This window comes from Tenrec ecaudatus, chromosome 1 (assembly GCF_050624435.1).
Source record: "Tenrec ecaudatus isolate mTenEca1 chromosome 1, mTenEca1.hap1, whole genome shotgun sequence".
In the NCBI taxonomy this organism is placed as follows: Eukaryota; Metazoa; Chordata; class Mammalia; order Afrosoricida; family Tenrecidae; genus Tenrec; species Tenrec ecaudatus.
This window is the reverse complement of record NC_134530.1, coordinates 246,373,959-246,388,554: the sequence shown is the minus strand read 5'-3', so window position 1 is coordinate 246,388,554 and position 14,596 is coordinate 246,373,959. Positions and strand designations below refer to the sequence as shown.

Genomic DNA, 14,596 nt, shown 5'->3' with positions numbered 1-14,596 from the left:
GTCTTGCCCTGTGCAGGGTACAGGACGGGGCACTGGACCCCAGGGCTCAGTCGATGTCTCGCCATGAGCCACGTGGGGGTCTTTAAAACGAAACATTCAGATACTCAGTTGTCTGAATCCCACACCCAGGGCCCCACAGCCCCACTTGGCCAGTAGCTACTTTGCTGGAAGGGGCACATAGAGGACATTTCTGTCCTTTCCCCAAAGCTCTACGCACCGTTCTGCTCTGCAGTCGTCCTGCTTGTGCACCTGCAGGTCAGAGCAGCCGAGGAGAGGCTGCCCGCCCTCAGCATGGGCTTGGCCACGCACCCTGGGGCCCTTGAACCCATGTCGCTGCGAACAGCCCTGGTGGGTGAGCGATACTAAGCCGGCTCTAGGGGCTCGAGCTGAGTGTGTACAAGTCAGGGGCTGCCAGGAAAGGAAGAAACCTTAGCATCCTGGCGTGTAGAGCGGGAAGCTAGTGGAAAGGCTTCCTGGGCGGCTCCGGCTCCAGAGGAGAGGGCAGGGAGGGTGAGGGTCCTCACCGCCCGCCTCTTGGGGGCAGGGATGTCCACCAGGGAGAGGATGGTGCCTTGGACATCTGAGGAGGCAGGAACCCCGGGGCAGGCTGGGGCCTGAGTCCCTCTGCCCTATTTATTAAACTGTCTCTGACACAGCAGGGAGGGGAGCTGGGAGCAGGGGCAGCAGCCAACGGGGAGCAGGCTGTGAAAGGCCCTTTATGTCACTAGACAAGGGCAGAGAGGAAGCCATGAGTCAGATACACCTTCCACCTGCCCAGCAGGCTGGCAGGGCCCCAGCGGGGGTGGCAAGGCTGCAGGGAAAGATGGATTTCCTCTCTGCACCAAACCAGCTGACACCCATATCTTTTAGTTGTTCTCCCCCCTCCCCTCATCTTTGCATTAATGTTTTTCCAAAGGTACTGCAAATTGTAACAAAAGGGACTCCTGCGACATACCTGACCAGTACTCCTCCAAACCTTCACCACACCAACCAAACTCACTGCCATAGAGCCAAGTCTGACTCGTGGGACAGGGCAGAACTGCCCCTGTGAGTTTGAGACTGTGACTCTTTTGTAGGAATAGCAAGCCTCACCTTTCTCCCTTGGAGAGGCTGGAGGATTGGAACTGCTGACAATGCCCCACACGGAACCCAGTCTGAGACACTGCCATAGCCCCGGGATGCCTAGGATATGTGACTATGACTAAGTGGAAGGTGGGGTCCTAGGTGGCATCAGTGGCTTGCATCCAACTACTAACCTAGAGGTGGGTGATGGGGACCGACCCAGCAGCACCATGGAAGAAAGGCCTGGTGGTCTGCTTCTACAAAGGTCACCGCCCTGTGGGCCAGTCCTCTGTAATCACACTGATCACTCTGCGCCGGAATCACATGCGAGGGAGTAGGCTGGGTTGGTTTGGTTAACAATAGCCAAGCGTCCTTACCGGTTCACTAGTGATGACATATGAGCATGTCGAGGTGAAGTGTCAGTGTGGAGGAGACTGGGGATGAGGTGTGGGGAGCTCGCTGGGCCTCCATTCTCCTGTCACTCTGAACGGTTCTACAAATGACAGGACTGACAGGCAAATGGGCACCTGGCTTACAAGACGAAGCGTGCGCAGCTACGTTCTGGAGGCTGGCGGTCTCCCAGGTGGCAGCCTTCGCGTTAACCAGAGTCCCCGAGTTTGCCCTTCCAGCCCCTCGCACCCTTCCATTATGGGGTTTTTTTTGGGGGGGGGGCAAAGATGTGACTTCTAACCCAGCGTTCCTTCCTTTCCCTTCACTTCCCATTTGTTCTCCTCCCTCTCCTCCACCATCCTTTCACAGTCTTCCATCATCCGGGTTTCGAATCAGCTCAGGGCTGGGGAGTCTACCACGTGTGTCTGCCTTGGTGAATGCCAATTTTCCCACTGCCACGAGAAGGGTGTCTTGTCAACATTCCCATTTTACAGAAGAGGAAACTGAGGCCCAGAGAGGTTGGGTCATTAGCCCAAAGTCACACAGGCTGGTGAACGGTGGAGGGCGCAGGGGCTGGAAGCTCTCGGAGCTTTTCCCATGGATCTGCCTTCTTCCCCTCTCTCCCTTGCCCAGCTGCACCATGGGAGGGGCGCCCTGCGGCCCAGCACCTCCAGGGGGTGTTCTGGGGCCCCGGACGTGGGGGTGGAGGCCGGTGACCCAGAGAACATTACTGGGTTGCCATGAAATGGAGCGCGTGGTTTCAACAGTTTAGACAGTGTGGGCAGTCTGTCTGGAACACTGCTGCTGTGAGCAAGAAAGGAGGGGCCTGACCTGCGCCCTTCAGGTGCTGTGAGGGGCTGTGGGGGCTGGTGAAGAAATCTCAACAACCCAGTGAACATCCCCAGTGGTCAGAGGAGGCAGAAGGACTATGCTGGGCCGCACAGGGTCACTCCCAGTGGCAATCCCCTGTAAGAATACGTTGCTTCTAGCAATTACAGAGCCAGTTTGAGCTGCAGGCCCCATGCAGGGCTGGCCCAGAGAGGCTCAGTCTGGTCTCCAGCCTCCACTCCAGACGGGCAGAGTTGTCTGGGTTGTGCCCATCCCTAGCACAGCGACACCGGGCACTGTCGACGGCTCAGGGTCGGAGCTGTTCCTCAGGCCTGGGGCTCGGATGACCGTACTGAAGCTCCTGGGAGAGAGGGTGGGAGCCTGGGGATTAAGCCAGGCAGCACAGTGGAGGCCAGTAGAGTACCAGCAACACTACAGGTCCAAGGACACGTGGTCCAGGGTCAGCGGGCACACCAAGGGAGATGCAGGCGGAAGCCAGGGAAGCCTGACGGATGAGTTTTGCTCTGAGATTTTTCACCTCCAAGTGCCTCAGCTCTGACTCTGGGTCGATCAGAGGGGAAACCAGTGGAGAATATCGCATCAGACCAGGGTTTCCACTCCTCTGCCCTGCTTAGCGGTGTGGCCTTGCACGTGACCTCCCCTCTCTGTGCCTCGAGCTTGCTCATCTGCATAGTGAGAGAGAGACAGCTGCCGTCCAGGGGACTCCAATGCCCGGCGGTCTTCTTTCCCCACACAGCTGCTGGGTCCTGTGCCATTCTCTCAGTAGCTGGCAGGTCTAAGTCCATCCCTGTGGTTGGCGGGCTTGCCCATCTCACGGAGGGTGTCCTCGCCTCTCTGGCCTCAATGTCACCAAGCATGACGTTCTCCCCCAGGACCAAGCTCTCCCGACAGCAAGCCCAGAGCTTTAACAGTATTGGGGTGTGTTTCATGAACTTCTCATCAGCGGATGGAAAGGAGGCCCTTGGGCCTTTCTTCCTAGTCTGGCTCAGCCTAGCAACTCCCCCAAAAGAAAAAGCCAAGAGAACAAGAGGGCTGATAGGTGTGACTAAGCAACCACCGCCTTAGGAATAAGACACGAGTTGTAGAGAAAACTTGAAAAGGCTCCACTGTAACCTTGTTTCCACTTGATCTGGTGCACTGGGGCAGGGTGGTGGTGGTGGTGGTGGTGGTGGTGGTGGTGGTGGTGGTGGTGGGGTATCTACGGAGGGGATATTCCCTCAGGAATGGAAGCTCTGCCTGACTCCTCCCCAGATGTGATGCTGGTATTTAAACAGGACTTCCATCAGGTGTTTGTTACCTGGAATCAGGCTCTTAAGATAGTAAATGTGGGGCTGGAGGAAAGTAAAAGGAAATAGAGGAAAGAACTAGTGGGCCAAAGACATTTATAGAGGAATAAATATAGGTATGTATATATGTAAATATATTAATATATGAGAAGGATATAGATCTATGTACATATATTTACATGTTAAGTATTAAGGTAGCAGACGGATATTGGCCTCTATTCAAGTGCTCAATCAGTGCAAGGACAATTTGTTCTAATAACCTGGCATTCTGTGATGCTCACCTTCCTGATACGATCGCTGGAGACAAAATGGGTGCAAATGCAAATATGGTGAAGGAAGCTTAGGGTGTTAGGCTATTAAAGATCTCTAGCATCTGAGGTCTTAAAAGCTTGAAGTTAAACAAGCGACCATCTAGCAGGGAAGCAACAAAGCCCACAGGGAAGAAGCACACCAGCCTGTGTGATCATGAGGTATCGACAGGATCAGGTATCAGAAGATACAAAACAATCATACAGATGTGAATGAGGGGGGCTGAAGTGGAGACCCAAAGCCATCTGTAGAAAATTGGATATTCCCACCACAGAACGGTCTCAAGGAAGAGATGAACACAGCACCAACGAAACCCACAACATTCCTCTAGTTCTTTAATGCTTCTTCTCCCCCGACCCTCACTATTATGACCTCATTCTACCGTACAAATCCACTAGGTTGGTGCATGTACACTGGTGCAGATAAGAGCTGTCGACACACGGAATCCAGGACAGATAAATCGCTCAGGAGCAATAACGATAGTAGCAGTACCATGAGGGTAGGGGGAAGGTTTGAGGAAATGGGGGACAAGGGGGGAACTGATCGCAATGATCGATGAATAACGCCCCCAAGGGGGATGAACAACAGAAATGTTGGTGAAGGGGGACAGCAGATGGTGTAAAATTTGAAAAAAATTGATCAAGGATGGAAGGGTGGGGAGCAAGGAAAAAAAGAGGAGCTGATACCAGGCACTCAAGCAGAAAGAAAATGTCTTGAAAATTAAAATGATGATGGCAACATATGCACAAAGGTGCTTGATATAATTGATTACAGATTGTTATAAGAGCTGCAAGAGGTACCCCCCAATAAAATAATTTATTTTTTTAAAAAGATGTTAAACTTCCAAGTCAATGTTTAGTCCGGGTATGGTAGTTGTCAGAGCCCCCAGGGTTGACTGGGGTAGCCATCGACGTCCAGCCCCGTCCACCTGCATGCCCCCTCACTGCGGGATGGGCAGTGCGCCTGACTTAGGAGGCGAGGAGGGCGAGAGCAGGCAGGAAGGCAGGAGTGGGAGGTGAGCTGGAAGGTAAGAATGCTCTCCAGCTTCAGGAATGCACAAGGAGTCTGATCTCAGAGCAGCCTGGTCGGTGCTCAGCGCATGCCCACCCCACCCTGCCAGCACCAACGCGTTCTTCCTCAGAAGCATTGCTCACGACCTCCCCCTCCCATGCCTGGCCTCAAGATTCACACAGCCACCCTGACCTCCCAGGACTTTCCCCAGACAGAAACAAACTTCATTCCACCCCACGGTGACCCTGGAAGACAGGGTAGAAAGGCTCCAGTGCACGCTGACACTGTTAACTCTGTATGGGAGTAGACAGCCTCTTCTGTCTACCCTGGAGTGGCGGTGTGTTCGAACGACTTACCTACGGTTAGCAGCCCAACACATAACCACTGCGCCACCAGGGCTTCATTGTTAAGCACCATCAAAGTGGTCCTGGCCCCTAGAGACTCTCTGTTCAGCAGGGCCACCTCAGGTGAAATAGACAGGCCCTGGGCTCTGGCAGACTGCATTTGCTGGGAGGACGCCCAAGACCTGTGTCCTCGTCTCTGAAAAGGGCGTGATGGCGGCACCTTCGTTCATTGCAAGCACAGCTTAGTATCTGGCACCTGGACTGTTAGCTGCTGAGTGGGCCAGGGGAGCAGGCCTCACGCTGCTAGGGGACCCACTTTGCCTCTTTGGATTGTCTGAGCCAGTTGAAGCCCAGGGCAGGAAACCGGCTTTTGGTTCATCAGAGCAAACAAATCTGCTCAAGTAATGACAGGCTTGTACTTATTATCACTTATAACAAGGAGGAAGGGATGATGGCATTGCCACACAACACCCTCCCTGCCTGGGGGGCTCTTTGGGAGCACAGGCGGAGGGGCTCTGGGCTCAGGCTGTGCACACGCACCAACCCAGAAAGGAGCCGAGCCGGTGCGCAGCCCCAGAGAGCAGTTCTGGGTGCGTGGTTTGGGCGCTTCAGGTTTAAGCAAAAGCATGCGACGCCGCCAATGGCCAGGCAGAGATAACCCGCTTCCCTTGTTATGGTGCCATGGCGACCAGACTGGCAGGCACGGGTGGGGGTGGGGGGGTGGTTTCCCTGCTTCCCCCTCAGCCCTGAGCACCTGCCTTCATCCTGTTCATACTGAGTCACCTTCCCCTGCCCCGATGGCTTCGTGCCAAGAGAACACGCATACCCCCAGTGGCCCTCAGCCCAGACTCTGTTCCACGGGCTACCCGGTCTTGGCCTGGCAGGGGGTGGATACGGACACCAAGGGTGGCTGTAGCCCGGAACGCCCAGCTCCTCCCTGTGGACACATCTTTGTCACCGTAGCAGTCAGTCTAGTGCAGGGGCCATGCCAGTCACCAGTTGGGCCAACTCCCACACATGGCACCCAGGTGGGGGAGAGGAGACCAGAGCCCCACGGGGACTGCAGTGGTGGACTGCTCAGAAGTCCATTGCCAGGCCTTTCGGGGGACCCAGCCCTTCAGCTGTTTGCCTAGCTGCTGAGCTCCTGGCCCTGGGCGCCATCCTCGGGACAGAGGAGGCCTCGAGCCGAGGATGGGGTGGGTGCTGCTCAGGCCACGGGGCTCGGAGGGCTTCAGGAAATGCAACTCTCAAAGTGGCTTGTGCCCCTACCCCCCCTCCCACTCCTGCCACCACCGCCATGGAGACAAAGCCCCACAGCTCGTATATGGTGCCATCACTTACCCAGGGCCCCTTGGCAGATGTCTGTGCGTGTGGCTCCGCCCACAATGAACTGGGGATCCGCGCTGATCTCCTGGGAAAGAGACCCACAAAATGCTGTCAGTCCACCCAATGCCTGTTTCCCAGGGCCCAGCTGGGGCAAGTCCTTGGTGTCCCTTCCCCAAGTTCCCTTTAAAAGGGCAGTTCTCAGGCCACACCCATGCTCCCATTGTGCTTTCTCCTCATGGTGGCTGCGACCTGACCTCTCCCCCCACCCCCAGCCCCGCCCACCATATGGAGCTGCCCCACCTCTCCTCTGCTCCCAGGTATAAGCTGTTTTGTCAGCATCCCGTGTCTCCCTCCTCCCTCCCCTGCCTTGCCTTTGGCCCTCCATTCTGACGCAGGCATCCTATAGGCCAGAGCAGAGCTGCCCTCTAAGGTCCCAAAGCAGTAATCTAATCTCCTGAGGAGCAGCTGATGTGTTTGAACCATCGACTTTGTGGTTACCAGCCAAGTGCTTAATTGCTGCATCATCAAGGCTATCCTAGGTTTCACCGTATCCCAAGACGACTCCCACCTCATTTCTGAAGCCCGTTACAGTCCCGCCCTCTAGAGTTGTTGTAACCCTGCAGCTTAGTCCTTAATTGTAGATTGTCTTGGGATGCCCCGGGGTTGTTGAGGGGCAAGGGGTGCTTCTGTTGGCTGCTCTGGAATCAGCTCCTGACCCCATGGACAGTGGGGCAAAATGCTGCCCCATGATAACTCGCTGGCTGGACCATCCTATCTGTAGGGTTTCTTTCCACTGGCTGATATTTTCAGTAGTAGACCACCAGACCTTTCTTCCTTGTCTCCAAGCTGCATGGAAACCTGTCCAGCATCGAGCCTTCACTGGCAAATGTGTGGCTGTGCATAAGATGCATAGGCCGGGAGTCAAACCGGAGGCCTCTTCTAGGGTAGAAGGGTTAGCCACTTGACTTCACTCACAGACCCTAACATACGACTGGACTTGGCGCCCCTGTGTGCTGGGTACCTGCTGCCTGGCCCACCGTTGCTTGGTGCCTCCAGAGACACCAGGTGGGCATGATGTCCCCTTCACAGGAGAGGGGGGCGGCATGAGCTCGTGGAGGAAGGCAACGCATCCACAGGGACACAGCGTGTGAGTGGGCAAACCCTGAGCCCCTGGTCTTGGCACAAACGCACACACGCTCTCCGCTCCTGCTCGTCCTCTCACTGAGCCCCCAACAAGTCTCCGAGCCTGTGAGAACCACAGGGCCATGGCCCCACAGGCAGCCCTTTCTGGGTGTGTCCCCAGGTCTTCTCCAGTTCACCCCAAAGCCACAGAGGAAGCCAGTACAAATGGGGCTTGGTTTGCAGGTGTTGATTTTTTACATCTTGTGTCTCTTCTGAGCACTGCAGATGGGGCCACCGCCCCTTTGCACCTCTGCAAGACCCTGTGGCCAGCAGAATGGAGAGTGTGTGCCATGCGTTGCCCTGCAGAAAGCACCTGCAGGGCCTCGCACCCAGGCTGTACTGTCTCCACACTGCCTGTCTCCCTGCTCAGGTTAGCAGGCTCGGGGAATGATGGGCAAAGAGGAGGCTTCTCTGTCGCGCAAGGCCTGCCAGTCAAGCATTTACCAGACTGCTGGAAGAGAAGGGCCTCGTTATTGTAATCATACGGACAATGCTCAGTGTGCTGAGCGCTCACCAAGAAGGATTTTTCCATGGTGTTTTGGAAAGTCTCCCCTGGCCCTGGCAGCCTCCCCAGAGGAGTCAAAGTTCAGCGTGGCCTGCAGGCAGGGCTTCGCAGAGAGCTCAGCATCGCTCTCTGGGGTGGGCTGGGGCTACCAGGGGGAATGGGCCGAGGGCTTGGGCTTCACAGATAATTCTTGCCTCGACCACTTGGTACGGGGGTTCTCTACGCCTGGGCAAGTTACTTAACAGACCTTTTTTAAGGCTGTGTTTCTTCATCTGAAAACTGCGGGATCAAGATGACTAATGTACTTATCATTTGTGGGGGCTGTTGTGGGGTTAAAACAGGAAACTATGTAAACATGCCTTGGTAAACACTTGGTCAGTTGTTATCATTATAAAAGAAGTTGATGAGGCTCTCACTGAACTTGGAAGTGCAGGTTTGAGGTGGAGCTCAGGCAGCTCAATAGAAGCAAGCCACTAACCTCCCAGAGGCTTGGTCCCCTCAGGAGGAAAATTAGGACTAAGGATACCTGTCCTTGCTCCTCTGCCTCCTGCCTGTCAGTGTGACCTACCACGGTGGCTTCTGAGCTGCTGTGACACGGGAAACTTTGCCAGTGGTATTTCAAACGCCAGCAGGGTCATCCAGCGTGGACAAATGCCAGCAGTCCCCTCAGACGAGGACAGACTAGGTAGAAAGGTCCAGAGATCTACTTCTGAGTTAGCTCCATGAAACTCCTACAGATCACAACAGAATACTGCCTTAGATCCTGCTGGAAGATGACACCCCCGCCCCCCAAAGTTGGGCTCAGAAACCTCAAACGCATTGCCACTGGTCCCAGGCCGACTCACAGCGACCCTATAGGACAGGGTAGAACTCTTCCTGTGCGTTTCTGAGACGGTAACACTTTATGGAAGTAGAAAGTCCTGACATTATCCGAGGAACGGCTGGTGGTTTTGAACTGCTGACCTTGGGGTTAGCAGCCCAACTTGTAGCCACTCTTCTACCAGGGCCCCTCTCAAGTTGGAAGGCACTCGTAATACACAGTGGCCACAAAAATTCACTTGAGCAGCCCAAGGGCTGTGACAAATACCAGAACTGGTTCCACCTGGGAACACCAGGAGTTGGTGGAAACTTGATAGCAACCAACAACAAGCCCTTGGTCCTGCCCTAGAAGTGCTGGGAGGATCAGGTGTGCCACCTGAGGACCAAGCCAGCTCCTTCCCCTCCCTGTGCCCTTGCACCAGGAGTTACCTGACCAGGGCCTGGGCCATTTGCTGGTGGAGTCCCCTTCCCAGTCCCGCACCACCCCCTCCTCAGTGCTCTGAACCCCCTGCCCCAGAGTGTCTTTCTGGTGTTTTCTGTTTTCTGCCACGATCTATCTGGCAACAGTAATGCTATCCCTTGTTTCATGTCCTTTCTGAATGCAGCTTGAATTTCCAGAAGCTCTCTGTGGATGCACTGCCGTAATCAGTTTTGAATTGTCTTCAGCAAACTTCACGTGCGTGCAATGTAATTGATACTGTTTGATGATTTCTGCATTCTGCCAGACGATCGTTTTTTGTTGGAATGGGCACAGACAAGGATCTTGTCCCATCAGTTGCCCACAGTGGACAATACATGGCATGGTAGGTGACCCCGTGCTGACTGCAAGCTCAGCAATCTTAATACATCAGCCCTTCCTTGGAGGAAAGACCAGGCTTTCTACTCCCGTAAGGAATTGCAGTCTCAGAAACTCCTAGGGGCAGTTCTACCCTGTCTTGCAGGGTCTCTGAGTCGGAACTGACTACATGGCAGTAAGAACAGAGCGGCCCTAAAAGTGCTAGGTGCTAGGGATAGATTGGTGGAAAATGTACACATGGCTATTCAGGTGTTATTGTGAGGTGCTATTGGGTCCATTCCGACTCACAGTGATCTCATCTACAACAGACCTGTTTAGTAGGAAGAAGACAAATGTATATAGTTGTAGGTATGACTTACAACTCGGGGACTTGCTATGAAGCAAACTAGCAGGGTCCCACAATAGAGAAACAACAAGGTGGGGAAAGGCCGCTACAGCTGGTCAGGAAAGACCTCTTTCGGAGAAGGGATGTTTAACTACTAAGTCCCAAAGAGTGAGACCCTGGTAAGCTGACTCCAGATGGCCAGGGAAGAGGACCGCCCCGCCCACCCCCCAGCAGGGGAGAGAAACTGGGGCTTAAAGGGCTTGGCCCATTGAGGAAACTGCAGGGAGCTTTTTCAACGGTTGGGTCCAGTGCTTGAGAGAAGAGGAAATATTTAGGCACCACTCCCTGTTTCAGACCAAGGACTGGAGGCACCGGGAGGTTAAATGACTCACCAGAGTCACTCAACAGGGGAGCAAGGAGGAGAACCCAAGTGCTCTGGGCCTGGCCCAGGGCGGCCAGAACCACTGTAGCAGCCTGTGGTACAGACCTGGCAGGCGGAGGGGAGTGGAGACAGGGCAGGAGAGCCCCTGCTCACAAGGCTTTGTCAGGAAGCCTCCCTCGGGCTCAGGACTGTCCCAGAGGGGCGGAGGCGGAAACAGAACAGACCACAAGATTTGGAAGCAGAACTTGTTGCGAACTCCCCCAGGGCCAGTGAAGGGAACTGAGAGGCCCCCCAGGTAAGGGTGCTAGGCAGTGGCCTGGGGGTGACAAACGCACTCCTTTTCTGGAGCCCTCCATGCTCCCACACCCCCTGCCCCGGCTTGCATGTCCCTTATGAATCATCAATGTACATATTGTGGGAAGGATCGCGAGCTCCCATTTGTGACAAGAAGCAGCGGCTCTCATAACTGCAAGCACACGCGAACCAGGCTCTGCGTGGCCTCTCCCCTTCGCTGGAGTGGGCAGAGCCCCGGGGCAGACCGACTTGTCCTGCCTCAAACCCTGCTTTTCTCTCGCGCCAGACTCAACCCCCCCCATTCCTCAGCCCCGCCCAATAAAAGTGCACCCCCCTTCCTCGTCTTGGAGTTTTAGTTCAGCCCAAAGGCTGTTCTGGCAAGCAGCGAGCCTGTTTGGGGAGGTTGAGGGTAGTGACCGGGCCAGTGGATTGTGGCTGGGGCACGGGGTGGGTGGGGGCCCCGACAACAGTGCATAAGGCCCGCGGACCCCTTGCCCAGGCCACTGGGCCCCTCCCCGCCCAGGGCTGCGAGTAACGGGGCGCGGCAGCGGGAGGGCGTCTCCTCCAGGCCGCGGCCGCCGCCTGCACCCCGACCCGGCCCGGCTGCTCTCCTACCGTGGGCCGCTTCCACTCGATGCCCCGGGTTTTGCTGGAGTAGGGTCCCAGCTCCTTGAAGCCCAGCGCGGCAGGGATGGCAGGGAAGGAGGGGTCCTGGAACAGGGTGCCGGCCTCCAGGCATTCGTCCCGCAGCGCCTCGTAGTCCTGGTTGAGGTACTTGACGGCCCGCTCGTGGGAGCCCACCCCCTCGGCCGCCTCCCGATCCCGCGCCAGCCGGACCGCCACTCCAGCCATGCTGCTGCTGCTGCTGCTGCTGCTGCTGCTGCTCGGCGCCGCCGGGTGCACTGCGGCGGGCGGGCGGGCGGGCGGCCGGCGATGATTCACGCAGCGGGCCGCGCCGGGCGCCCGCTGGGTGTGGCCTGGCGCTCCCGGCCTGCTCGGCGCGGCCCGGGACGCTGCGGGCCCCAGGCGCTGAGTGCCGGCCGGCCGGGCGGCGGGCCACCGGGCCAGTGCTGACCCCTGCCGACGTCTCGGGGTAGCGCAGACGCCGGCGGTGGAAAAGAGGGGGCTCAAACCTAACTTGCCAACATCCCTGCCCCGGAGGGAGGCTGGTGCGTGGAACCCACCCGCGGACAACCCCATCTGTCTTGGAAGGAGTGTGGTCGGAGTGCTCCAGAGGCCATGGTGGCGAGACGTGGTCCAGCATGGCACTGTGGCCATGCTGTCAGGAGGGAGCCGTCCCCGAGAGGACATCCATCACGTTCGGTCCAGGAGGGGGTAGTGAAAAAGAGGAAGCCCTCCCGGAGATGGATGGACGCCGTGTTGCGGCAGTGCACGCAGGCACAGGAACGTGGTGAGGACGGTGCAGGACGGCGCGTGGTACCCTCTGCTGTGCATGAGGTTGGTATGGGTGGGACCTAACAGGAAAGCATTCGGTGAACCACCAGCACAGTGGTCCTCAACCTTCTTAATGCCGCCACCCTTTCATACAGTTTCTCGTGTCGTGGTGACCCCCCAACCAGAACATTATTTTCCTTGCTACTTCATCATTGTAATTTTGCTACTGTTATGAATCCGGCGACCTCTGTGCAAGGGTCGTTTGACCGCCCGTTCCCCCAGGGGTCTCGACCCACAGGCTGAGAACCGCTGCTCTAGCAGCTCAGGAAGTGTAGTCAAGAAGACTAGACCGCTACCCTGAGTCCTGCTTTGTGCCAGATTCCGTCCTAAGAGCTCTAACACACCTGTCATCTCATCTGCTCCTATGAGCCCCATTTTATAGATGAGAAAAGTGAGGAGTGGGAGGTTAAATGGTATTACCTAATGTCACCCAGCCAATACAGCCCGAACAGAGATTTCAAGATACCTACACCAAACCAAACCGAAACAGAAAACAACAAACCAGTCCCGTTGGTGAGAGTGCAACTGTGCGTGAGATGCCCTGCACGTGGCACAAGCGTGTACGTGCTCAACTACTCACAGTGAGACTGGATGTTGTACAACTTTCCTCGAGTTCTTAAATGCCCCCCCCCACTACTATGATCCCTTACAAATCCAGCTAGACCAGAGGATGTACACTGGTACAGATAGGAACTGGAAACACAGGGAATCCAGGACAGATGATCCCGTCAGGACCAGTGGTGAGAGTGGTGATACTGGGAGGGTGGGTGGAAAGGGGGAACTGATTACAATGAGCTACATATAACCTCCTCCCTGGGGGATGGACAACAGAAAGTGGGTGAGGGGAGACATTGGTCCGTGTAAGACATGGAAAAATAATGATTTACAAGTTATCAGCGGGGAGGGAAGGAGGGGGAGGGGAGGGAGGAGAAAATTGAGCTGACACCAAGGGCTCAAGTGGAAAGCAAATATTTTGAGAATGATGAGGGCAACAAATGTACAAATGTGCTTGACACGATGCATGGATGCATGGATTGTGATAAGGGTTGTATGAGCCCCCAATAAAATGATTTAAAAGAAAAAACAAGATCGGATGTTCGCGTCTACCCAGAGGTGCCTCAGAAGAAAGGCCGGTTGACCAGTGAAGCATCTAGGATCCTCGGGAAGCAACCTTTTTTTCCTGGTTGTTTCTTTTTCTCCCCAAGCAGTGCCAGTCTGGTCAGGGAGTTCCCCAGCGTGGCTGGTCATTAGAGTCTCATTGGTTAAACATGCAGATTCCAGGCCTCACAAGTGCAGTGCAGATTCAGATGTCTTTGGTATTGAGAGACTGCTGCTGGAGGGCGCTGGTGGAGCAGGAGCTGGGGAGCCTGTGAGCCCCACTCAGTGGCAAAGACGGCCTGGGCTGAGGGCTTGCTGGCTGCTGATATCAGTCCACACTCGACATTCGTTTTCAGCCCGAGAGAGAGTCCTTTCAGCTTTCAATTCCGCCTTGGCCTTGGGCAGCCTCCCACACAGGTCGTAAGGGCTTGCTCCTTTCAAAGGAACGACTGCTCCACCCCTCAAAGGTGTTGAGGCCACTTCCCCTCCCTCCCTGCGTTTTCAATGCCCACCACAGGAGGAGGTGTCTGCGGTGGGGTTCACTCTGCCATCATGGTTGAAGAACCGAGCCTCTTGATCTACATTCCCCACAAAGTGAAGACACCAACGCCCCCACCCCCACCCCACCCCACGGCCATCGGGTCACAGCAACCTTATAGGACAGGGCAGCATTGTCCCTGCGACTTTCCAAGACTGCACCCCTACCGGAGTGGAGAGCCTAGGCTTTCTCCGCAGAGCGGGCTGAGGGTTTCAAACTGCGGCCCACTTCGGTTCCACACAATCAGCCTGTCCTTTGAGGGTTTGCCCCTAGTTTGCCGGTAGGTGCACTCCCACACAGCTGGCTCTGCCGCCATGGCCCCCTGCCTCCAGATGTGTGTCTGGGAACGAGGCCTGCTGGCCAGGCCTGCAGCAACCGAACATTCGCTTGGAGCCTTTGTGCTTCTTCTGGTGTCGAGGTCTTCCTGACATGGAACAGAGGAAAGAGCCAGCCTTCTGTTTTTGTCTCCCTGTCCCGTTTCCACGGGCCCCGCCCCATCTTCTCCTGGGCTGTGGGCCCTGAAGAGAAAGCTTACTCACTGCCCAGTGAGGGCGCAGAGCTTTCCAGAGTTCTCCTCCTCCCAGGCTCTTCCCCAGAACGGCTCATCCCGGGAGGCAGAGCCTGG

At 55.9% G+C, this 14,596-nt stretch overlaps 1 protein-coding gene across 1 annotated transcript in view; it reads right to left on the bottom strand.

The window, feature by feature from the left end:
• CAPN2 (calpain 2) overlaps nucleotides 1-11,790 on the bottom strand; it is a 68,171-nt gene extending 56,381 nt beyond the window's left edge. Inside the window, exons 1-2 of the mRNA XM_075530627.1 lie at nucleotides 11,496-11,790; nucleotides 6,593-6,662 (exon numbers count right to left, since the gene is read on the bottom strand). Coding sequence (XP_075386742.1) covers nucleotides 6,593-6,662; nucleotides 11,496-11,732 — 307 coding nt within the window. The 5' untranslated portion in view covers nucleotides 11,733-11,790. The remainder of the gene's footprint in view (nucleotides 1-6,592; nucleotides 6,663-11,495) is intronic.
• Between the last annotated feature and the right edge of the window lie 2,806 nt (nucleotides 11,791-14,596).